At 38.9% G+C, this 27694-nt stretch overlaps 1 protein-coding gene across 2 annotated transcripts in view; it reads left to right on the top strand.

Annotated features, from left to right (window-relative positions):
* Positions 1 to 27694, top strand: part of LOC129776399 (choline-phosphate cytidylyltransferase B-like) — a 59008-nt gene that overhangs the window by 17954 nt on the left and 13360 nt on the right. Inside the window, exon 3 of one of the 2 annotated variants that reach the window (XM_055782025.1) lies at positions 8000 to 8109. In XM_055782025.1, coding sequence (XP_055638000.1) covers positions 8000 to 8109 — 110 coding nt within the window. Of the gene's footprint in view, positions 1 to 7999; positions 8110 to 22081; positions 22618 to 27694 lie in introns of those variants that run through there. The other variant, XM_055782026.1, reaches the window with a different exon arrangement.

Genomic DNA, 27694 nt, shown 5'->3' with positions numbered 1-27694 from the left:
TTTGTGATCTGTTCTCCACATCAACCTTTGAACCTCTTTCGCAACTATGGCTAGAAGATGTGAAGCTAATCCGTGTTTTACGGCATCTGCTCGCAGCAGTAAAATCGCATGCTGGAAATGCGATAAATCGTTCCACGCGAAGTGTGCTGGTGTCTCGGGGAATCAAATCAAAATGATCCGTGACTGCTCTGGTGCTGTATGGCTGTGTCCGTCTTGCCATAACACCAAGGACTGTGCAGATCAACTAGCCTCAGCATTTGAACTTATTTCCGAACGCCTTTCTTCTATCGTTCGACTTATCAACGTCCAGATCGATGTGACTTGCTCGTTGTGCCGCGCTTATGGGCAAAACATTCCTCGTTCAAGTTGCTGCAACCACGCTCCCAGAATTGGTGCTTCGAATGATGCACGCACATTTGAAGAAGAAATAAACGATATGCAACTTGAGTTTAGCAAAGTTTTCAACTCCTTCGTCGACGATACAAATAATCTTGTCCAGACGAACAACAATAAAAAAAGGAACCGTACTAGCAGTTTCTCCTCTTCACGCGTGACATCTGGTAGAATCGAGAAAAAAAACAAGAGTCGATGCGTCTGTGGATACATCCGATTTAATCAACCTGACTCAACTTGTTCCGATTACTCGGTCTGGCAATTCAGACTCACTGTGTCATCCTTCAACAATCAGACGAGTCAAAATAATGCTATGAATCCTGAAATTGCATCGCCTCAATTACAAAGAACATCGCCACCTACACCTTCAGCTAGCGGTTCTACAGTTCGCTACACCACTAGCAATCTCAGAAGCTATCCACCTGTGCCAGTTACATCATCTTTTCTCACAGGTAATGTTCATACAAGTATATGTCCGGCCGAAGCCGGTTATGTTACTACACCACTGATTAGTGATTCACAACTGCAGACATCAACAACATCAGCAGCTCGCCCCACACCTTCACGGCAAAGAAATTTCAATAGAGGACCTGTACTCGACCATCATCCTGACATTATAAGCGCAGAAACAACATTTCCACGGTCTCAGTCAACGACTACTTGCTCAGCTATTCCATCATCAATCGCAACATCGATGGATCGTCATACTGTAACAGAATCGGCAAGTACTGCGATGCCGATAGTTAGTACAGTAAACTCACAAAAAGATAGGACTTACTTCGTTCGCAACGCTTTTTCGCCATCCATTCCAATGCTGTCCATCGCTCCTCCAGCAAAACCAGCTAAATGGTTTTACGTAACACGTTTCCTGCCTAACGAAGAATCCGAGAACATCGTACGATACATTTCTGGAAAATGCAATTGCGATTCCTCCCTCATCAAGTGCCATAAATTAATGCGCCAGAACCAGGATAATAGACCTTTATCTTTTGTATCATTCAAATTGAATGTACATGAGTCATTGGAAGGCCCGGTTAATTCAAAAAACTTCTGGCCGAACGGTGTTTCGATATCTCCTTTTTTAGATCGACCACCAGTGCGAACTCGCCGCAACTTTACCACAACAACAACCCTACGAATCTCAAAGATATCCGAACAACACTCCAATTCAAATGCAACCTCCTGTCATACAAGAGTCATTACAAATAAGCAGCCTCTATCAAAGAGCTTCGCCGAGACGAGTGTGAACCTCGTTCGTGTAAATAAGCCACTACTAGTGTATTACCAAAATGTTGGTGGGATGAACACACGAATCATCGAGTATCATCTTGCATGCTCAGACACATCTTATGATGCTTATGCTTTCACTGAAACCTGGCTCAACGAAAACACTATATCGCAGCAAATTTTTGGACCAACCTATGATGTATACCGACGTGACAGGTCGTTAACGAATAGCAACAAACGCACAGGTGGTGGTGTGCTTCTTGCCATTCGTTCGGATTTAAAATCTCGTGAATTACAACCTCCAAATTATTCAAATTTAGAGCAGATATGGGTTGAAGTATCATCCGCAAATCAAACTTCTTTCATCTGTGTCGTTTACTTCCCACCGAATCTGATCAACGATCCTGAAATTATCAACCGTCATATAACTTCACTCACCTGGATTACATCCCGCATGAAACTGACTGATAACATTATCATACTTGGAGATTTTAATCTGCCAGGTATTGCTTGGTCTAAAGGAACACAAGCTGATTTATTTCCTGATTTATCTCGTTCCACAATTAGCGTGACAGCTACGAAATTGCTTGATGAGTATTCTACTGCAGGGTTATGTCAGATTAATGATATTTCCAACGATAATAACCGATTTCTTGATCTGTGCTTCGTAAGTAATGAATTGTTATCCAAAATAATTGTTGCTAGAGCTCCCGCCGCACTTGTAAAAACGTGTCGGCATCATCCTCCACTTCTCGTGTCGTTCATCAAGTCCAATACAACCAATTTCACGAATACTGCAGAATCATTTTATTATAGTTATCAGTACGCCGACTTCACATCGATGAACCATTTCCTCAACGCTTTGAACTGGGATGAACTGTTGATTCAACAGGATGTTGATGCAACTGCTGCGAATCTTTCTCATGTACTTTTATATGCTATAGACCAATTTGTTCCGAAGAAACGAAAGAAAGTTCCTGTCCACCCACCATGGTCCAATTCCAGCCTACGACGCCTGAAGACTATTAAGAAAGCTGTATTAAGAAGATTCTCGAGATACCGCAATGATTTGTGGAAATCTCGCTATGTTACCGCAAGTAAAAACTATAGAATCTTGAATAAGAGGCTCTTCGGCGAACACCAAAGTCAAGTACAACGTAAACTGAAGCTTAATCCAAAATGCTTCTGGAAACACATAAATCTACAGAGAAACGAGTCAGGGTTGCCATCTGTTATGACTTATGAACAGGAAGAAGCCTCTACGATTCCTAGCATTAGTGATTTATTCCGTCGGCAATTTAGCCGTGTTTTTGTTGATAATTCAATCAGCGACATTCTCATCCAAAGGGCAGTTGAAAACACGCCAGTTTTACCTGAAATTGGTCCTCATCCAATCATTGATGCAATGACTGTTCTCAACGTTTGCTCAAAACTGAAAGCATCATCAAACTGTGGGCCTGATGGAATTCCATCCATAATCTTGAAACGCTGCTCTGCTAGTCTTTCTCTGCCATTATCAACTTTATTCAACACCTCTATTCAATCCGGAATTTTTCCCAAAGCTTGGAAACAATCATTTGTATTCCCTGTATATAAAAAAGGCTGCAAGAGAAATGTGAAAAATTATCGTGGAATTGCTTGCTTATGTGCTATGTCCAAGCTGTTTGAGGCAATTTTACTCGATTTCATGCACCATGCATGTAAAAATTACATAGCGGAGGAGCAACATGGATTCGTACCTAAACGTTCCACGTCCACGAATTTGTTGCTTTACACATCATTCATTTCAAAAACGCTAGAATCCAGATCCCAAGTCGACGCTATATACACGGACTCCTCAGCTGCTTTTGACAAGATCAATCACCAAATTACAATTGCTAAGCTGCATCGCATCGGGTTCAATGGACCACTACTGCATTGGTTGGAATCATATTTGACTGGTCGAACAATGAGCGTCAAAATAGGTGACTTCATATACTCCCCTTTCGACGTAACATCAGGCGTTCCACAAGGAAGTCATCTAGGACCATTGATTTTCGTACTATATTTGAACGATGTCAATTCTGTTCTCAAATGTATGAAGCTTTCGAACGACCTGAACGGCCAACGAAAATGTTTCGTGGTACAGGTTTGATGGCGAACGGAGCAACTATCGCAGCCACAGAAAGATCAGATAACAGATTTTGGTTGTATCTTTCGAAAATTTCACCCGAAGTTTCTGAAGTGGAGATCCAAAACCTCGCCAAGGAATGTCTGCAGACGGATGATGTAGTGGCAAAATCGCTTATTCCAAGGGGCCGACCGTCAACCACGTTGACGTTTGTGTCGTTTAAGTTGGGAATCAACCAAAACCTGAAGATGAAGGCAATGGACCCCTCTACTTGGCCGCAAGGAATTGAATTTCGCGAATTCGTGGACAATGGCACCTCCACACGGCATTTTTGGAAACCTGTGCCAATAGCCGACCCGGGAGCAACGTCGACGTAACAATTCTGCCAACCTCAATCAGCACTCGTGATTTCTTGACCATTTATTATCAAAACGTCCGTGGTTTACGTACTAAAACGAACGCTTTGCTTCACTCGTTGCTCTCCTGTGATTTCGACGTGGTAATTTTCACCGAAACGTGGCTTCATTCCGACATTGCGAATACCGAGTTGGCAGCTAACTATACAATCTATCGTTGTGATCGGAACTCTCGCACCAGCTCATTTCAACGCGGCGGCGGCGTTTTGATTGCTGTCAATCCCAGACTTAATTGCAAATCTGTGCATCTGTTAGACAGTGAGAACCTTGAACAAATTGCCGTACAAATTGTTCTTCTACATCGATCGCTCTTCCTATGCTGCATCTATATTCGTCCCAACAGCCATCTGGATATTTATACCAAACACGCCGAGTCTGTGCAACAACTTATAGATATGGCAAAGCCTCATGATTCAACTATCGTCGTGGGTGATTATAACCTACCAAATCTAGTGTGGAATTTCGAAGAAGACATCAACGGCCTGTTGCCACTCAATGCATCGTCTGAACAAGAACTTGCTCTTGTCGAGTCCATTTTGTCCGTTGGACTCAAGCAAATCAACGATCTAGTCAATGTGAATGGCAAGTTACTTGACCTGGTATTCGTTAGCTATTCAGACGGTATTGAGCTGTTTGATCCACCATCTGCTATTTTAAAAATCGACGATCATCATAAGCCGTTACTTTTAAAACTTGACGTCCATTCGCCTGGCCAGATCCGCCCGCCCGGTGTTCCAGCAGCTCGCAGTGAGTATGACTTTGCACGGTGTGACTTTAACGCTATCAACGAGCGAATCGGCTCGTTGAATTGGACAGAGCTTCTTGACCTCTCTGACATTGATGCAGCCGTCTCTGCCTTCTACGACAACATATATCAAATAATTCAAGACACCGTTCCTGTTAAAAGATGTAAGCCTTCCCTAAATTTCACACAACCATGGTGGAATTCCGAACTCCGTAATCTGCGTAACCGTCTGCGAAAAGCTCGGAAACGTTATTTCCGCTCCAAAACAGCTGCTAATAAAACTGCTGTACAGTCGGCTGAAGCCGAGTATAGTGGTTTACATGAACTTAGCTTTCGGCAGTACATTGACAATTTGCAGAGTAGTTTCAAGATAAATCCATCATCTTTCTGGAATTTCGTAAATTCCCGAAAAGGCTCTGCACGTATTCCAGTGGACGTTACATACTGTAGTCAAAGCTCCTCTGACGCTGCTAGCTCTGCTAATCTCTGCGGAATTCTTCCGAACCGTTTACGAAGTCGATCAGGCTCCGACTCCGCAGGAATACATCGATAACTTGCCGAGTTTTGATATTCGTCTACAGCAAATCACCTTCAGCCACGACGATATTTTCAAAGCCCTCTCTTCTGTTGACGCCTCGAAAGGTCCTGGTCCGGATCGAATTCCACCTTCCTTCATTAGGAATTGTGCTGCATCATTGACCATCCCTGTGAAGTTTATTTTCAATCGATCACTTCTTGACGGCGTCTTTCCTGAGTCATGGAAGCTAGCATCCATAACCCCGATCTTCAAATCTGGAAACATTCACAGCGTGGAAAACTACCGTCCAATCTCGATACTGGACTGTTTGGCGAAAGTCCTGGAAAGACTGCTACACGATAAGCTGTACACGGCAGTCCGATCGTTAATCTCGGAATTTCAGCACGGGTTTATGAAGAAACGCTCCACCATTACCAATCTGATGACCTTCACTAACACTCTGGTTGGTGCCATCGAGAAGCGTCGTCAAGTTGATGCCGTGTATATCGATTTCTCCAAGGCGTTCGACAAAGTTCCGCATGGTCTCGCTATCACAAAACTGAGCCGCCTCGGTCTTCCTTCGTGGATTGTTCGCTGGATAGAATCGTACCTTTCGTCCAGGAAAGCTTTCGTGAAGGTTCACGATGCCACATCGAATGCGTTTCAACTACCGTCCGGGGTTCCTCAGGGTAGTCACCTTGGTCCTCTCATCTTTATACTTTTTTTAAACGATGTATGCGACCACCTAAGCTGCTGCAAGCTCTTGTATGCAGATGACCTAAAACTCTACCGCATTATCAAGACGACGGTTGATTGCCTGGCTCTGCAAGCTGATATTGAACGCTTGTCATCGTGGTGTAAGATGAACGGAATGTTGGCAAACCCAGCCAAATGCAAAATCATCACCTTCAGCCGAAGTCGAACACCGGTCACGTTCGAATATTCGATGAATGAGTCACCGCTTGTGAGAGTATGCTCTATCAAGGACCTTGGGCTACTTTTAGACAGGAAATTGAGATTCAACGAGCACATATCGATGACAGTCACTAAAGCAAACTCCATGCTTGGCTTCCTGAGAAGAAATACAGCGCAATTTGACGACGTACATGCCATGAAGTCACTGTACTGTTCTCTGGTTCGCAGCGTATTAGAGTATGGAGTGCAGATCTGGGCCCCGTATCACAGTGTGCACGTAACACGTATCGAAAAAATCCAGAAACGTTTTATAAGAAGTGCATTACGGCGGCTCCCATGGACAAATCCCGACAATCTACCGCCTTACGAACATCGATGCGCGCTCATCGGACTCCAAACTCTGTCGAGCCGGCGTAGTTTTCTGCAAAGGCTGTTCATCTACGACGTACTAAGCAACAACATCGACTGCGGCAGCATACTGCAAAATATTAATATTCACGTTCCGAACCGCCAACTCCGAAGCACTTCCTTTCTCAGAGTTCAAGGGCACCGTACTACATACGGATATAACAATCCGCTAGATAGATGCTGTAGGCTTTTTAACGATGTGCACGATATTTTTGATTTCAACATAAGTAGACTAGTTTTTAAAGATAGAATTAAGAATGTCTAAATAGTCTGTGTGGTCTGTGACCAAAGATGGTAAATAAATAAATTCATATGCTGATGACTTCAAACTCTTCGTGCGTGTAAATAACCGTGATGATGCGACTTTTCTACAGCGACAGTTAGAAATCTTTGCCAGCTGGTGTGAAGCAAATTGTATGTCGCTGAACTCATCAAAATGCTCTGTCATCTTTTTTTCTCGCAAACACACAACGATACAGAACGATTATGAGCTTTTCGGATCGATACTCAACAGAGTCACATGTATAAAAGACCTGGGAATTATTTTAGATTCGAAGATCACGTTCAGCGAACATATCGCATACGCAGTCTCAAAGGCTTCCAAGGCTCTTGGATTCATTTTCCGCACTACTAAACACTTTACGGACATACAATGCCTTAAGGTTTTATATTGCTCTCTGGTTCGCTCGATTTTGGAGTACGCTTCGGTCGTCTGGGCTCCATATTACCACAATAACATACAAAGAGTGGAGTCTGTGCAGCGTAAATTTGTCCGTTATGCACTGCGTCGTCTCCATTGGAATGACCCTCAAAACCTTCCAAGATATGAAGATCGTTGTAAGCTCCTGGGTTTGGATCAGTTATGCGTGCGACGTAACACAGCTAGAGTTGTTTTCGTTTACGATCTCATCCAAGCCAACATCGACTGTTCTGGATTGTTAAGTTGCATTAATTTCAACGTCAGAAGGAGAAATCTGCGTAACCACGAATTTCTCCGCCTTCCAACTGCACGAACTAATTACTCTCACCATGAGCCTGTTGCTAGCATGGCTCGAACATTCAATCGCCATTTTGAAAACATCGATTTTCATATATCAAGGAACAGAATAAAAAATCGTCTTAGACAAGCTCAAACGTTATTAGGTTAAGACAATTAGTTAAGTAGTTAGTATCATTAGGGTTCAATGTCAACCTGTTGATAAATAGTTAAATAAATAAATAAATTAGTGAAATGCTTTTCTATTACATTACTTCAATATATTTCACAGAAACCCCACCGTCGTCATCAAGATCCGTTTTAGAAGCACCAGCTCCAATAGTCCCACTTTCCAATCTGTCTAGTCAACTAGGAAGCAGAGTTGAACATAGTTCACCAGTGGTAAGTGACACTTCTACCATCTCATGTGTATGATAAAACACGTGCTCTTTCATTTTCAACGAGGCCATAACGACGCTATTTGTTCCATTCAATGACGAACCTGTCACCAGTTAGAATTCCCGGCCATTTATGTAACATATGCACTCGGTGCTAGCGCTGAGTCGTTCAATTCATTGAGTGTACGCTAGAATTGTCGCACTCCCATGAACTGCCGGCTAGAGACAGTTCCAGCTAGAAGTGAGCAATGTTTGCCCGCTGATAACAAATCTGACCTTGCGGCGAGTTTGCCAGCCATAGTTGCTTCTAGTGGAGACGGCCGCCACTTCTGATTTGCTGCCTGCTGCGAATATGAGCTGTTAGCAAGTTTTGATTCAAAATTCTGCACGATGGAAACAAATATGGTGGTGTTTCGGCCAGCTTATGATTTTGAATGGAACGAGAAGGGTTTCAGGCGAAATGTGTATCCCTATTTCCCTGTTTCTATTATTGATCAGAGTAAATGTTGAACAGTTTTGCTATGGATGTTTTTAAGCTTCACGGCGTCACGCCCTCGCGCAGCAAAGTGCAACACATGTTATTTAACAGTAATGCACAACCGATTGATGCGTCGAAAAGTACCTCCGCGAGTGGTTATAATGTAGAATAATAAGTCTTAGGAAAGGATGATATGATGTATGAATTTAGCTCCATTTGGAATGCTCTTTATAGTGAAACACATAGGGCAATTACGAGCTGAAAATTTGAAACTCACTAAATATATTTCTAGATCTGATGATTTACTGTACTAGGATAATCCAGTTTAAATTGAACTCTTATAGTTTTTTTTCGATCCAATCATTCAGTTAAATCAGTGTTTGGATTTCGATCAAAATCGAATGATACACAATGTGTCATGCAAGTAAACTCTCACGAACATATAACCAAATATGAGAGGATCATTCAGATACTTGTATGAATGTCAGTAATCACTTGTGTAATATTTAGTGATTAAACTGAGAGAGAAAAGAAGACTGTTGATTGCATATCCGATCTGTATCAAACATCGCATACCATTTTCGAAGCCTGCATACAAGTTTGAACCGCATATATCGTCCCGCTCTACTATAGCGAAACTTACTGCACAGGCAAGTGCAAAGCAATAAATGATACAAGAAAAATTACGTCATCATTCGGTCACCATTTGCGGAGAGCAACAAATAGGGAAAGAGAGCGGTGTTGCTAGTAAAACTATGCGGTCTATATGAATATACACATTTCAAGGGATAGAGGCGTTAAAAATGGAAAATATAATCTGACTACCCTTCCCTTAGCCTCTATCGAGTTAAATAATCATATAGTTTGCACTCTCTGAGACTTAAAAATCAGGATCTGCTACATTAGCTGAATATGAATCTTTCGCTTTGCGTTGTCCGTACGATCCTGCTGTTTCATGATGCATGGAGAGGTCGGTATGCATATGTTAGATGCAAAGAAGAAAATAAGCTTTCTGCACCGAAAGCGTATATGATAGCTTTGCTTGCATGCTGGTGTGCAATGAAGTGCGAGCCGATGCAGAGTTGTCTCGTTCTCTTTTGTGTCGTGATTTGCAGCACATAACAACAATAGAATACCGCTGGGGGAAATGTTTCCTGAAAGATCATATTTGAACGAACGAAAGCGATTTTTTCAATGAGTGGATCATTTGGCAAACACTGAGTTAAATCCTAAAAAATATTTTTTTAAATATTATCCAGTTTTTTATATGTGTTCTTCAGTTCATTGTGTCACTTTTATCCGAAAAACAAACACCAGAATTCCAATCACCTGAAAGTAACAAGCACCTGAATGCGAGGAACCAGAATGATCATTCACCCTATTTACAGCTATATTAAATAAGAATGTATATTTATATTTAATTCTGATAAGCGTTATCAAAATGATCACATTTTTTATTTAACTGGTATTCAAAAACTCGTAGGGGAGGACGGGATAAGACGTTAACTAGGGTGCCAATGAATGTATGGGAAAAAATCGATCCTAAAATTTCAAAAAGTTACCCTATACAAAATGTTCAGCAACTGGAAAAAAACACCCTATGCCAAATATCAGCTCAATCGGACTTAAGGGAGAGTGGCGCAAAGCGGTCAAAGTTTGAGTTTTTTGGAAATCAAAAAATCACCCATGGGGGCAGTAAAGTGTCATATCGAAATTTTTTTTAACAAAAATCGACACTCTGGGAAGCCCGATTTTCGCTGATTTTTCGTTTTTCAAAAAAAAAAACTCAAATTTTAACGTCTGTGACACTAATAAATGAAGTTCGAATGAGCTAATATTTTGCATAGGGTATATTATCGTGCAATCAACATTTCTCAGCATGTTCCGAATGAAAAATCGAGATAACTGTTTTTATTGGTACCCAAAACCATACGTTTCGTTCCGTATTCCGAAAAGAAACTGAGTCCCAGAGTGTCGATTTTTGACAAAATTTTTTTTTTTCAGATGACACTAGATCTCGACGTTTCATGCAATTTTAAGACATTTGGCATCAACAATTTTTTTTTTCGAAAACCCCGATTTCCCTTTTTTCTTAGGTGATTTTTCAATTTTCAAAAAAACTCAAACTTTGACAGATTTGCGCCACTCTCCCTTAAGTCCGATTGAGCTTAAATTTTGCATAGGGTGTTTTTTCGAGGTGGTGAACTTTTTTTATGGGGTAACTTCTTGAAATTCGAGATGACCATTTTCATTGGCACTCTAAGCATGGGGTACGATCAAACACAATGTATACAAAATTGAAGCATTTCGTAGTATCAGCATCGATCTTTAGGATGTTTTCCACAATCACGTGTATTTTCAGAAGGTTTACTTTTTATTTCATAATGTCATATGACAAGAAAAAAAAGGTACAAAAATGGTGGTACTAAAATCATGCGGGGTAAGGTTAGACACCACTAGGCAGTGTTGCCCCATTTACAGATTTTTATGTAATGATACAGATTTCAAGCATTTTTTTTTTGACTAAGAATCTGTAGATTATAGATTATTGAGTATCCATGCAGATTTTGTAACAAGGTAACCTAATTTTTAAATATTTGATCATTTTACGCAACAATTTACAAAATCATGTCTAATTTCAAACTGAACTATTTTTGCTACTGTCAAATATAGCAGTGATAGAAATAGTATTTTTATTTTTTCGCATTCTAATGCGAACAAAACAAAAGGTTTAAACCATCTCGCTGCAGAAACTGTGAACGTAATTATCAAGTCTAAATTATTTGTTAAAATCCGAGAGAGGAGTGCCTTAGTACAGTTGTCAAACGACATCAAGGCTAAATTCTGCAAAACTATGTATAAACACCACGAGCAAAGTGAGGATTAAATGAATGTTTTTAACGCGAAACTAAATGAATAAACTCTAAAATACATTCTAAAATGTTTTTTTTTTATTTTTTATTTCGCATAATTCTCTATGTATTTAAAATTCTCAATCTAAGATATTACACATTTTTGATTTTTGTTTTTGGACCATTTTGGACCTGAAAATTTGAAAAATAGTCTTATTCAGAAAACTACTTTCAAGCTATAACAGTGATCACGAGCTTAAAAGTGTGGATAAGCAGAATATATACACTTCACTACACGGGTGCAAGATCCGCAATACAGATCCCAATACAGATTTTCTATATTCTCTACAGATAAAAAATATTTTTTAGCTCGTGAATACAGATTTCAACGTGGCAACAATTCCACTAGGGGTATGAAGGTCACATGATTCTGGCCGTATAGAGGATTATTGTTTCCGACAAAATTGTACTACAGATCAAGGTCATTGTACTATAGATCAAGTGTGATAAGACTGGGAGGTGTTATTTCCCCTGAATTACGTATAACGTGCTTAATGTGCATCCCTTATCATAATAAAACATATGTGGCATCTGAAAACAAATCAAATTTATACAAGAAGTGTGATTTTCTCAATGAATTCGTTAATTATGTGCGTTCAAGTCGTCAAGGTTGTGCGTCACACAATTATTTGAGGAATATCAAGCTAAACCATAGTTAATGTCGTGTTGGAATGAGTTATTTTAGTTATTTATTCGCGTGCCAATCGTAAAACTGTCTTCAACAAGGATGACATTTGTGCTAATCTTGATCATAATGAAGCAATGCAACTCTTTTCGAGGTCATTGAGATTAAACATAAAGAGTTTATTTCATTTATTTAGTCACCAACAAAGTAAATGTCGTTCTAGAATTTTGTATGTGATTAGGTTTCGCTTGCCAGTAGCAAAACATTCTCCACAAAGGAATTGTTTAAGTTTTCGTAAGAAAATACCAAACAAAACAAAAATTTCGCTGACAAAAAAAAAATTAAAAAATTGAAATTTATTTCTCTCAAAAACTTTTTTTTTTCAATTCTCAAACAAACTGTATGAGTAGCCCTTATAATTTCCAACAAGTCCTCCATACATCGGAAGTTTTTCTAACAACATCTTTTTTATGTTTTCTTTGAAAAAAAGTACAACTAATCTTCATTTTGTTTAAAGTTAAGATAGCGATATAGTGTATTCGACAAAATTTTAGATCTTATTGAAATATGAACTTTCGTCAACTTTCTATCTTTTATAGTTTCTGGTATATAAAGCATTTTGTATGAAGAATCCTGAAAAAAAATGTTGTACTCGTAACATATTTGAGTCTAAATTCTCGCGTTCGACATGTTCTTGACATGTTTCTAAATAAAAAAAAAGTTTTCAGAATATGTAAATCACAATCATTTCTACATAAAAATGTTCCGAGTTAATCATTGATATTAATTTTTCAAAGAAGACATGAAAAAGTTGTTGTCATTTCATATAATCCATATAATTTTTTTAGAGAATTTCGTTTCTAATTCGTTTTTAAAAAAATGGGTTAATTTTCAAAATATTTGTTTAATTGAGATTTAAAAAAAAATTGCTATTTTTTTTATGAAAACTACATTTTATCCTTTGACCAAAATTTTGTAGGTATTACAGTTTTTGAGTTATAAATTATTGTAAAAAAAAATTTGGCGCTTTTCAAAAAGTAGTCTTATTCTTTTTTGAGTATTTCAAGTATGCAACGTTGCTGAAAAGAACCATGTGTTCACATCCACAACGTTTCACTGATATCTGAGATGGTGCTGCCAACGGCCAGTCGAGTTGGCATTAAATTCGTTAATACTAAATAACATGTAGCATGATATTTGATACTTGCAAGTATTGTCATTGGGCCCTATTATATAAATCGAATCGAGGATTCGATACAATCACTATCACTATCACGTGTTTGAAATGTTTCACAAAGCACTATAGAAAGGATGCCAAATCTTTTTTTGAGAATTTTAAATATCTGTATTACCAAAAGTGATAATCTGGTTATCTTTTGGAGAAAACTGATATTCCCCCAATGAATGAAGCTAAATAGTCTTATGGCATGCATTAAAGCTTAGGACCATCATGTGTGAACAAGGTTCAATCGAATTTCACTGCTCTATGAAATGTTACGTCAATTTTTAATATATAAATTTAATATTACATCAGTCTAATATATGTTGAAAACAATCTGTACCAAAATTTTGCACATTTGCATAGTATCATAGAAGAAACACTTACTTTCTGCCATTCTGAACCAAAACACGTTAGTGGTCCCAGTGCATTAAGCTCCTCACTGAATTCCTCCCATTATTCCTTAACCGGGATTCTATTTGAACTGCCTCCACAAAAGCCTCGAGCAATGTCTACATTCGCTTTCATTGATTCAACGAGCCGTTCAAACTGATAGTGATTTATTTTTTTCTTCTGTCCACTCATTTTTAGACAGTGAAATATGCGCTGGAAGTAAGTTCTGCATTGTAAATTTTTAACATGATGAATATAAATGATTCTGGATTGAGCACTTACCTTGTATAGACTTTTCTGGCAGCACCGTAAAACAAATACTGATCAAACTAAAGAATCAAAACATACAACAAAAGCAACAATCAAACCAAAACACACTTCTCGAAAAATTATGATAGTTGTACCGATAGCATTCACTCGCTCGATGCTATCGACTTGCTCGGTATCTATAATAGCAAAATAGGGCTAACGAGCAATATTCTTATCGCCTTGATTTCTATAATAGGGCCCATTGTTGTTTTCATGCGGTGCCAAAGAAAGATTGATGAAGTAATGTGATGTGTATGTTAATTGCGAAAAAAGACACCGAAATAACGATTTTCAATGCATTGACATGAAATAAAGTGCGACATGCGGTCAGATTGTGTATTGTTCGGCAAGGGCAAGGATGAAACATCATCATTGTATCATTACTTGATGATACTAATCGATTTGTTCTGGTCGGGGAGTTTTTCGTCAAAGAAATTTTTCTCGACTTGCATCGTGGTCACGAGTATTTAAGAGTTTGTCACTCAGAATAAATTAATGGCGTATTATTTGGTATAGGAATTTCAACTAAGTACTGATAAAAATGACGTAAGTAATACTACGTCAAGACGACGAAGTTCCTCTAGGAACGTAAGAGCCATTGAGGGAGAGGATTAACCCTTCTCTACGAGCGTCGTCTATAGACATCAGGGTGATACTGTACATCGATCACACCAGCGCGATATACACACTATTCGGCGCAGTGCTCCGTTCAGCGGTAGCACTCCGGCGGAGCACACTGTCGTAGAGAAAGGGTTAATATAAAAACCGTGAAACGTCTCCATCATCGAAACTCCGATCCCGTCATTCGTTACCTTTTCGTATCGATCAGCATTCGCCCAAGGTCAGGACGAAAATAAAAGCGTAACCGGATTGCGTAAAAGCACACGCCTAGCATAGCCAGCTATAGAGAGCATCTTACAGCATTTTTGCTCCTGTGAATAATTCAATCTGTCATGAGTCTCGTTTTCTTCTAGTTTCTTCTTGCTTCGAAAAATACTAACATATGACCGCCTACGGCTGCAGTGCTGTCAGAAATGGCGCTTCGGTATTGTTGTTTTCTGTAAATCCAAAACAGGTGTACTTTGAACCCGGTCGGCTGATCGGTACCAATTGTGCTAGTATTAGTGTGTTTATACAAGTTTTTCATTAGCAGATTTCACAGCCGAACATACGATGTCGACGAAGAGTGTTAATTCACCAATCGTCTGTGATAGTAAATATTTCGTAGTTTACTGTTTACCGTCTATAATGAACGTCACCTGATTGACTCATTTAAAAATCTACACTGTAAGATGAAGTTCCTATTTTGTTTACTGTAGATTTACGTGCACTTCATTAAGGTTGTATGTATGCCAATGAAGGAAAAATAGGGCTTGGGCAGTGTGTAGAATGTATATTGTATGTATATTAGCTAATGAAAATGATCATCTCGAATTTCAAAAAGTCAGTCGTTTTACCGGAAAAAAATTACTTTCACTTTCACTTTCAGCCTTTGTTTCACCTTCGGACGAACAGAACCAGGCTTCCGTTCAACGCTCTCATTCTTCTCCAGAAGTGTAAGGATATTATAGATACCGAAACGGGAGTATCTGGCGGACTCGAAGTATTTAACGATGTCCACTTTCCGCGCAACCGGATGGAGCTCCCAGTACGCACAAACCATAGAGCCCAGTGGCTTTACTGTTTCCGTCATAACTTCCGCAGTTGAATTGATAGCGCTGTCGAATTTTGTTTGAAATCTCATGGGTTACTATGATTGACGATGCACAAGTGGTCTCATCACCAGATGTAGTTGAAAAATTGGTGAAATTTGTCAATTTTTTAAATGCAAGCGTTGAAACGGAAACAAAACTTTAGAAATTCTTTAACGATAGAAACGCATCAACTACATATTTTAATTCGAAGGTGAAATAATTTGAATTGATCTTTTTCGGTAACCTGTAGAGTTTCGGTAACTTGAAGAATCGAGGAAACATTGCTCAGCCTAACTTTTTCGTGCACAAACTTCACGGTATCAGTGACTTCGTCACCTACGGTCGAGTGAAGATTGACTAGTGTTTGATCTTGACAGCAGCTGCCACCGTAACCAGTCGATGACGTCGAGTAGCTGAGACTCGAAGAGAGCGGTTATAGAATATGAGTTATGCTTCATAAAAATGCGCCACATATACACATATCTGTGTGTGTGCACCTACGTGTACGATCTGGTGATCGTGCTCGGCATCCTTGACTGGTTACTTTTTCGGCACAGGAATGTACCATTGAGGAGTGAGTTGCTCGTACGTTGTATATTTCGATGACTATAGCGATTGGCGTAAAATTTCTGACGCAAGCACAGTTCCCATTGTATGGAGAAATGAAAACGACCAAATACGTGGAACTGCTGCCTCCATTGTTAACCCCTTTGCGTACGATTTTATTTTCAAAACAAACGTTTCGATGGTTCACGCATCGAGTAATTCCATGTTGTACTGTTTGACACCATAATTTCGCATCGAGCGAGATTCGCGATGTCGTACGCGAAAGGGTTAACCCACGACGAAGAGTGTGAAAGTCTAAAATGGTCAGTTTTCCACTCGCTTTTTGCTTATACGATAAAACTTGAGTCAGCAAGATGATGGGATGTGGGTTCATTACTTTCGTACATTTCCGGCAATGAAATATAGGCGTAACTCGCATTATGTACCTGATTCAAATGCCAAATCCGACGAGCCACGGATGATCTTTAATCGTAACCGCAATGTAATCCCTCTTTTAATTCGAATTGCAATCATTGTGTGGTTGGTCAGCACGGAGTAGGAATTCAAAAGCCAAGCCCACATACTACTGTGTGACGAACCGCCAACACATGTTTCGATTTGACGACTCGCTCCTCCACGTTGTCGTCTTTCCTGTTTGACAACGGCATTTGGAACGGAACTGGTGGTGCAGTATGTAAACCGATACCTTGCTGCTGCGGTTGCAATTTTCCCATCGCATTAATGAAGTGTGACGCCGAAATTGGCCTAACCGGTGGGAGGTTGAAAGGGAGTGAAACGAGACGAAAGCTTTTCATTCCTTTCTAGTGAGTGGCTATGTTACCCACATACATTTTTGAAAGTCACTCGACCAGATCGAGCCAACACTGTATACGATGACTGCAGGCGATTTGGGATGGTTTAGTTGCCTTTTACAAGTGAGCGTTAATTCATTAGACCTCGAACTTCGAGTCTGACGAAAGCATTTTTTTTGCACAAATAAATATACGCTAGCTGTCGCTGTTGCCGGCGTAGTAACCAGTTTTTCGTCGTCGTTTATCGTCACGACAGAAATGACCTGATCGGCAGTGACGCCATTAGCGGATTGGCTTTCCATGCTGGTTTTGGCTTTTTGTGTAAATAAAAAAAATCGGGTCTACCGTTTTTTATGAAACGCACGTTTATTACATTGAAAGGAAAAATAATATTCCTTTCAAAGTATTTTCAATCTCTCTGACAATTTGTGGATGTCTCGCCAAAATAACTTTTCTTCTTTAGAAGCAAACTATTCATCAAGCCAAGTCGTTTTCCACTCAAAGTTAAATTTCAATTGAACATTTGTCGTCTTTCAGTTTTGCCGGTTTGAATTTGCTCATAGTAGATCAAACCCTTCTGATCTCACCAAACACAGAGCACAGAGCATTGCGTCCATAGCGCTATGGCCGTGCAACCGTTGTTGGTTCCCCTGGAGGTACTCTCAATCTTTTACGCTTAGAATTCTTGAATTAAATCTACTTTCATCGCAAGTCACACTACAATGGAGGAATGAGTACTTTTTGTACCTGGCGAGCGGCATTTCACATCCCATTTTCCGATCTTCTGGATCTTTTCCATGGCCTTCAAACCATTGTCTGTCTTTTTGTCTTTCTGATTCTTATAAACTTGGAAATTACTGAACCTGTATAAAGAATAAATTTCTGTATATCTCAAGAACTAATTAAGCAAACGGAACCAAATTTGGCATGTGGAGGTTTTAGGGGGCAAGAAAGTTTCTATGGTGAATCGACATTCCTCCCTCCTCTCTAAGGGGGAGGGGGAGCTGCCATACAAATGAAACACAAATTTCTACAATTACATAGTAAAAAGCGTTGTTAGTCCATTTGATGTTTGCGTTAACGAAATTGATCTTTGTTTGGAAGTGGAAATGGATTTTAATGTGATAAAACGCACTTCTATATCTTCTTCTATCTATATAAATAAAAATGGATCGCCGAATGTATGAGCAAAACGCATATTTTCTGTATCAAGCATTCCATGTAACGGAGAAACATGTTATTTGCAAGTGGTTTAAAACATCATGAACGAGGATTGTGTTTGAAAATAATCTGATATTATAATGACGAGTTTTGGTACAAGGTAATTTCAAAGAGTCGATTGGACCCATGAACGCGCGCTTAGTAAGAAAATGTGATTGTTTGAAGGTATTGATAACAAAAAAAAAGGCGGGACGAAGTTTGCCGGGTCAGCTAGTTTCCTATAAATTTTCAGATATTCTCACCAAAACTTACCATTCTAATATAAAATTATCTTGAGATAAAATATTTGTATGACATTTTTTCACCACCTGTAGCCAAAAGTGAATTTCTTTTACATAGAATACTAATTTGATTTGGGAAAAAAATCATTTAAAATTTTTATATGAAAAGTTTGTTCATTCCTTCTGCAAAACCATATTGTCATGCTTACACCCCCAATTCGTAATACGAAGCTCAATGCCGTCAACGCGAATACTTGTTTCGTATTTGCATTCCCCAAAACATTGACATTTTTAAAGGAAGACAAAGATCTCATATTTTTTTACTTTGTAGTAAAATAAGCACCATGTAATCAACTCTGACCATCACTGTACATAAATTATGCAAGGCAAGGTAAACAAACCCCTGCTATATTCGTTCGTTTGTTATCGCATTTTCGCCAGAAGTCGATTGCGTTTCTGAATTCCTCAGGAAACCCTACTACAGGCCCTGGGGTGTGTATTCAATTTTTAGTTACGTATTACGTTCGTTGCGATTTCCGAATGCAAAGCAACCAATACATTCTACATTTGTGCATATCGCGCGATGTGTTGTTGGGAGAGGTTTTGTCGGGTATTCTCTCTTGCGTTATAGCTTCGAAACAGGGATGCCAGTTTCTTTTCGTGTAACTTTTTTTCACAAAATCTATGGATTTGTATGGACTTTCCTTTTTTCGATTCCGCAAAAAGCTCTTTCGTGGAATTGAATTCCTTATCACGTCCCTTCACAAAAAAGGAGGCACATTCCGTCAAACAATGCACCAGCAATTACGCAAAGCGACGCACAGTGGTTTATCGTAAAGTTTAGCCGTTGTGAGTTGCCATTATTACTTTTTGTTTACTGTCGGTGTAGCACGGTCGAGCCATCAAGATCAATGGCGGGCCATAACATTATATACTACATCTGTAACCAAGGAGGAGCTAGGAAATTAGGGCAGGAAGGAATACAATAAAGGACCGTCTTGTTAGGAAACTATAACGTGGTATTTTCGCTTTTCCTGACCTGGTTTGAGCTGTCGACAGCAAGGGTGCAACGGAGTCATTGTTACAGTTCATGAATCAGCATATATTGTGTGGAAAGCATTGGTTTCGATGACTCAGTTTCATCAACAATGATACTAATAAATAATTGATCATTAATTATCCAGATTATGTCATTGTTAGACAAAACAGCGCACAGCTTTGTGCGAGGTGCGAGGGGTGCGGACCGCGCCTGGGTACACTATTTTGGGAGTGTAGAATGAATCGGAAATATTTAATCAAAAATGTCTGAAACATCCCTACAATAACAAATATTTCACCATTCGGTGGTGGATGAACCTCAAATTTCTCTGCAGAGAAATGAGTTGACCATTGACAGAGTTACTGAGAAGTTTAAGGTCCTGGATTTCTCTTAGATGAAAGTTACCAGAAATTGGTAGATATACCAATCAAGATATACGACATCGAAATGCATCGAGCTTGGTATATTAAACGAAAAAAATACAAGATTCAGATTCAAGACACTAGTGCCCGGAGAAACATTTGATACAACTTTTCGAACGTCCCAGGGGGGGCACAGTAGGTGATGTATGAATGTTTGGATGAATTCGAAGAAATTATTACTCGTAAAAAATATCGCTGAGATAATGAGGTTTCCTACAGCTACTCAGTCGAAAAATCTCATTCTGGCGAACAAGCAACAACTGGTACAATTTGCTCGAGAGCTATCTTCATTCATATTCTAATCCATATTCTATAGATTTCCTAGAAACATTGTGGTTATTAGTGCTGTGTCTGAAACTGTTTCTAACGATATGTGTATCGGTTGCGTCTAATCAAAGGAGCTTTCCGAAGCTTGAGCTCATTGAGTGTACACTTCGATTTAGTTATGCTTTATTCGTTTTTCGCACATTGATTTATACATTTTTCAATAGATTCGGGCACTTCGAAATTCGATTTCTTTCGATGGATTCAAAATTATTTTCAATAATGTTAATTCAGTTTTGTAGATGTATGTGGACATTTAGTCCCTAGACTTTCAGCTTTTTGATTCTTACTTTATCAATAGGACGAAATCGTGAACTCGACGTGAACGCAGTGCTCACTTATAGGCTGAGTTCAAGACACACTACACGGAAAGCAAGTTCAGTTCAGTTAGTTATGCTAGCACTGTGAAAAGCGTGAAAATCATCGTTGCGATATAAGATGGCATGCAAGTATGGAAAAGTTGATTCGCTCATTTCTCCACATCAAATTATAAATCACTCTTGTATCTGCTTGGAATAATCAAGGCAGCGAGCAATCGTGAGGTTGTACGATGAATCATTTTTCACTCTCCGAACATCTTCATTCGCGACTGAGAGTGAACATTACAAAACAAATAGTGGAAAACAACATTCAATGAATGAATATTCCTTTGGAAGGATCGCACAAAACAAAATAACGAGTGAGTCAAAATAGACACAATCTGCGTGTATGTATGATTTTATTTTCCCTTATATTGTTTTCCTTGTCAGCATTTAAGTGCACATGAATCTACCTTCCCGCTCACCTATAACTTGCGTTAATATGGTCTTTTGCGTTGGCTTAGATCGTTTTATACTAGAAACAAAAAAAATTTCATTGCAATAGTGCACAGGAAACAACTCGATTTCAACTATCTATATCCTATATTTTACTGCCACGATCGTGCCTTCAATGATTGCTATTTGAGTGAAAAACGAATGATATTACAGAGACTCAAGCAATAGTTTCCAATTTGATTCTATCACCATCTAACGTCATTCCGAGAGGCAAATGAGGGAATGCTAAGTTCTCTGAGAATAGATGAGCGGAATCGAGTATTTTTGCGTACAAATCGAGAATGAACTATGCGAAGATGATAGGTGAATGTTTTCTGTCTCAAATAAAGTGAGGCATAAACGGAGAATAGAAGGGTGAGTTTTATCTGTGAATGAGTGTTGTTGAACGAATTACGATACGATTTTGCCCATACCTGGTGGCATGTATGGGTAAACCGTAGGCGTGATGTGTCGTTACAGGGGAATTTCTTTCTAGAGAAATGTTGCAATGAAGAGAACAATTTCTATACGACTTTGAAGGAATCTGTGGAAATGTCATTGTTAATATTTCGGGACCTTAATGTATGCTGCGAAAAAAGGAAACAGTAGACAGAGATACGTGCCAACACAAATTGTTAGTTTCATTGGTAATACACTTGTTATGTTCTTTTTTGTTCCCTTCTAAATCAAATTTTATCTTGATGCGACATAAACTAAATTTAAAAATCCTTGTAAATCTGCAGATATTTTCGTGCCCTACCTACGAATCTGTTGTTTTGTTAAAAATCAAACAGATTCGTAGCTCTACGGATATTCCGTAGATCTGGCACCTCTGCTCTGAAATCCATCACGCGACGACTATGAAGAGAGAGTGAGAGTGGAGCAACATTACGGAACAACCGAGTGCGATATGCGCGCGTTCTGGTACCAATTTTGCCATACATCGGTCAGTGCGCTCGTTTTCCCCCCGAACACGACGAAGCGGGAAGGGATCGCTTTTCAGTGTTGAGTTCACATCGTTGCGGTTTGGCCGCAAAGATTTCGTTCACCACCCATCGGTGTTACCTGCCGATCCTGTTTGTTTGGAAGCCAGGCGATTAGGAAGTTTGTGTTGTTTTCGTCGGTGATTAGCCCCACATACGACATAATTACTTAGTGGGAAGACACGTGGCTCCGGTCAGCGCGACTAATAGCCTTGCGTATTTGTGGCTTTTCCCAGACAGTGGCGGCTGAAATATATTCCCCTTCTCCGATCTAAGTATGCCGGGGTTAATAACTTTTAGAGTATCACTTTTAAGAGGAATGAAGTGAGTTGTGGAGAAGAAAAATCAAACAGTGAAGCGCACAAGAAGGTGTCATAAAAAGTTCCTACAACATTTTTGAAACGGATACATTTTTCCGGTTCCGGTGCAAGATAGTGCAGTTCACTAAAATATCAACAAGATGGCACCGCAAATCACTGAATCCACTGTGCAAATGAACGTTCCGATGAAGGAAATGGAAGTAAGTGTTTTGCCAAATTTTGTGAGTTTCAACTAGTTACCGTTTTGAAAACGGAAAACATAAGTGCAATTTCGGGTTTTCAACACTGACTCATGTTTCAATCGATACACGCTGGAGGCCTCATTGACCGACTCGTTCCTTTTCATATATGGGGTGGTCAATGAAATGTAATGGATTTCATTGATGGAACGGATCATATATCACTTGCATCATCATCCTCCGTATCTGATCAATGTTTTCCAAAACGACCTTCAGAATGCCGGCAAAAATAAGTGAACCATTTTCGCCGCAGAAATAGCGAATTTGCGCTGCAAGTGAGCTCGGGGGGTTTTCCCTGCACAGACCAAGTGCCAAAAGACTATTTGCTGTGAAAATAGCCCATTGCATGTTTGTTTGCGCGGACATGATAAACTTTACGTAATCCGGCTGCGTGGGGCTTTTTCGCTTTCCGTTACGTGACCTGATTACGACGGACGATGATGTGTCCGTGGATGACCGGTGTGTGTGTGTGTGTGTGTGTGTCCGGTGGCGGCCAGGATATAGGGGGTGGTCGTCATATCAAGTGTGATGAAAAATGGTGGAAAATCGATAGGCTGTATGCTTGTAGTCTTTATATGCAGTGCTTCCATGCGACTGGTATTGGGAACACGTTGACACACTTTGTTGTGTACAAGTTGTCATATATGGCTAATACTGTCCTCGATAAAACATACCGTAACATCATAAAAGGATTAATGGTTTTTGTTCCACTGGAAGGCTGATGAGGGCGATTCAAAGTGAGGATGAATGCAGAGCCGTGGGTTATTCAAAATTATGAGAGTGTGGATTTTAGGACATTTACCGGGTAATAAACCGTTTTTTTGTTATGATTCATTGAAATCAAGCGTATCGTTATGCTGTAAATCGTGGATGATTGTTTGATTGAGCGAAAATCGTATTTAAAAGCGTTGGTATCAGTACGAGAAGGCAGAAGAAATCTCCTTCTAGTAGGAGAAGGCAGAAGAAAAACGCCACCCGGGGTAAGACTGGCCACTCTCTAGATTATTGAAACAATCAACTATTGGATAGTTATAATAAATTATTTTAGTGTATTGCATTATCCTCAATTATGTATACCAATTTCAGCATGTGTATAGATTAAACGTTATGATAAACAGCAAAAACAAACTTTTCAGATGGTGATGGCCCCCTTTTTTTATTTGGCTTGCTAGAAATTTAGTGTTTCAGTGGTGAATATGTACATTAGGTTGCCAATGAATGCATAGGAAAAAACCGACCCCAAAATTTCAAAAAGTTACCCTATACAAAATGTCCACCACCTTGAAAAAACACCCTATGCCAAATTTCAGCTCAATCTGACCTAAAGCGCCCCATACACGCACAATACTATTGTACCAATTTATTGACATCATTATTGAAGGTTGTCCACAGACGTACAATATTATGGCGTCACAGTCATATTTGTGCAATGAAATTGATTCATTTGGGGATGATATTGAATTCATTCCTGAATATTGTGCAAGGCTGGCTACTGACGTTCAATATTTAATCGCAAGTACTCGACACTTGATATGCCATAATTTCGGAAGTGAACGATTAGTCTCAATAAACCCGATAATAAAATCCCCGTCAGCGTTTTTGATGGCCATGGCGACACACGCGTCCTTCTTTAGGATAACACTCACTTTACCACCGAGACGATGTAAATGTAAACATGAGCTTTGACATTAACTGACACCATATTGCACAACGTCACACATAGATCATGCAATATTGTAAGCGTTGCACAATAAATATCTAAATTTTTTGATATCATACAATATATTGTACAACATTTCAATATCTGAAACACACCCTCAATATTATTTCACAACCACCTATGTTGTGCAATAATATTGTAGATGTATGGGCCGCTTAAGGGAGAGTGGCGCAAAGCGGTCAAAGTTTGAGTTTTTTGAAAGTCGAAAAATCACCCAAGGGGAGCGAGTAAAGGAAATTGGGGTTTACGATTTTTTTATTGATGCCAAATGTCTTAAAATGGCATAAAACTTCGAGATCTAGTGTCATCTCGAAAAAAATGTTTTGCCAAAAATCAACACTCTGGGACTTTGTCTTTTTTCCGAATACGAAACGAAAAGTATGGTTTAGAGTGCCAATAAAAATATCAATCTTAAAATCGCATTACCCGTCGAGATCTACCGTTATCTCGAATTTTATTTTTGTCCAAAAAACATGTTTTTTTTGGCACTTGGTCGTTTTTCCGTCTGAAGAATTGATGTTTGACAACAACAAAAATTCTTGAGGTAACTGTAAACCTCGACGAGTAATGCAATTTTAAGATATTTGGCATCATTTTTTTTAAAACCTCGATTTCGGTGATTTTTCGTTTTTCGATAAAAATAAAATTTTTTACGTTTGTGACACCGGTAAATGAAGTCCGAATGAGCTAATATTTTGCATAGGGTATATTATCTTGCAAATCAACATTTCGTAGCAAGTTCCGGATGAAAATTGAGATAACTTTTTTTGGCACTCTAAACCATACTTTTCGTATTTGATTTCGTAAATTTGATTTTTGTTCATATCTCATGCATAATATTTTTTGATTGTCATAATTCCGCAAGGGTTGTAGATAATTCGGTGAAAATAATCCCTCCAACTCTTGTCACGCTTGATCTACAAGGGCCTTGATCTGTAGTACAATGCTTCCATACCTATTTTTGTTTATGAGATTTTTTATGAAATAAAAAGTAAACTTTCTGAAAATCAACGTCATTGCGGAAAATATCCTAAAGATCGATGCTCACATAATGAAACGCTTCTATTTTGTATACATTGTTTTTGATTGAACTCTATGCTTAGGGTGGCCGTCTTATCCCGTCGTCCCCTTAAAAAATCATCATTCACTATCCTTCAAAGGATCCGTCATAGCTTGGAGGAAAACTTCCACTTTTACGGTACATAAATCTAATGATCTTTGAAGTAAGGTTTTTTGAGATTGCAATTATATTTTCTAACGGTTCTACCATAGATCAAGCATATGAAATTAAAATAGCGCAGGGCAACTAAAGTTTACATTCATGTGACTCAACACCCTGGGGTATCTGGATCTTGCTACGGCGTGGCTAATGCAGACTATGGACCTTGAAAAATATTCATTGACTTGTAAAATCTTAAATATGAATGCCCATACCGATGTTTATCCCGTTATGTTTGAGAATGTCCACTTATTCCGGGACACCTAGAACACTTTCGTCGCCCAGAGCGATTCGGTCGAGTTTCTTGCGGGGCCCAAATTCAACTGTCGGTGTGCTAGAGGAATAAGCGGGCAACGATAATAATGGATTCGGGTTCGATTCAAGATACTTTTCTATTGAATCAACTGAAGGCTTTTAAAAATAATGTTTCAGCCAATTTTTCAGAGGTGTCAATGATTATAAAAAAATGAAATTAAACAGAACGTATTTGCTCTTATATACTATATTCGAAGACGATGAATAACTACAATTTTATTGGAGAATATGAAATATTTTGTTCAATCAATTGCGAAGATTCTGTGAGTATATCATACCAAGAACATGTCATTTTTCTTGGAAAATAATCGTCGTATACTATATCACATTTGGCAACTCCGACTTTTCACGTGATTCGTTTTCATTGTTCATTATTCTTAGGAAAATTGATAAATGAAAAAAAAACAGATGTTAGCATCATATCTGCCCAGAAATCCGGAAGATCAGCTGTTTCTACACCCAAAATTGATTTTCAGCTCATATTTTGTCATCCCGATTTATGACATTAAATAAGACATAACATAACAGAAAATGTCACAAAAACTGGTAAGACTAACAAATACTGGTAAGCATTTGTATAATATACATGGTACAGCAATATAAGATTAATACGAGCGAGCGGAACAAAAGACAAATAAGCTTTCCGCATACTTTGCCACATACACGGCCCAGACCGAGATATATATTGTTTTCCTTCATGCGCCCCTTTTTTACTCTTAAAAACAGGAGGGTTGTGTCCAAGACACGACCGCATAGTTGACGTAGGATTCCGTTAGGCTGATTTTGGATATGTTTGAAGAATTACATTGTTAAACACTTCGAAAATGATTTGGGTCCGTTTTGACTGGTTGTTAGGTATTGTTTGTTCACTCCACCAGTGTCCATAACCGAGTGATAATGATAGAAGAATGGTGATTAGTCATTAGATGGTGCGTATCACGTACCAAAGCCGCCCTCTGTGGTCCTGGACGAGATGGCTCTTGTGTTATGTATGGATGAAATAAAGAAAAAAGCTGATCAATGTAATATAACATAATTATCATCATCGAATACAAGTTTTCTCACCAGAAAAAAAAAGTGTTACTTTAGTATAGAGAAAATATATTTGAAATGGAAAACGTAATTTCATCTATAATTTTTTTATTTTCTGAGTGTTTATTCAACCCATTTCCTTTTCGCTTTAAACCCAACGGAAAACGATGCTACATACCTCAAGGTGATTGGGCTAATCGCCTTGAGGTTCAATTGGGGCCATCAGCACCCAATACGATATGTAGAGCATATTCGAAATCACTTTTTCGAATATTCCTTCATTTTTCCAATTTTGCTCGTCGTATGAACTTTTTTTGGGGGAAAAAAATCGTTTCACATTTCAAGTCATTTTAACACAATAGCTACCATATACAATTTTACGCTTACAGTTGTGCTAAAAGTTTTAGAATACATGATCGGTCATTGATATGAAACTTCACGAAGCAACCAACATAAAAGTTTCAAATTTAAATTTTATTTATATTCTATCAAGCATAAGTTCTTTTCAGTTCATTGAAACATCATTCTTCAATCAACCCATCGATAGATTCTTATTGGATCGAAAATAACAAAAAAAAAAAACACTCGTTCATCACTCCCAACTTATTCGCCAGCACGTATCAGCAATGCTCACGCTAGTTACAATGAGCACTATCCATTTGTGCGCGTAATTAGTTAAACTATCGACCACGAGGGTATTTACATGCTGATTTCTTCCAGACACCTTGGATTTGAAATCTCTGTTAGGGAAT

This window comes from Toxorhynchites rutilus, chromosome 3 (assembly GCF_029784135.1).
Source record: "Toxorhynchites rutilus septentrionalis strain SRP chromosome 3, ASM2978413v1, whole genome shotgun sequence".
In the NCBI taxonomy this organism is placed as follows: domain Eukaryota; kingdom Metazoa; phylum Arthropoda; class Insecta; order Diptera; family Culicidae; genus Toxorhynchites; species Toxorhynchites rutilus.
Note: the sequence above shows the minus strand (reverse complement) of the source record. Positions and strands in the feature narration are given on the sequence as shown.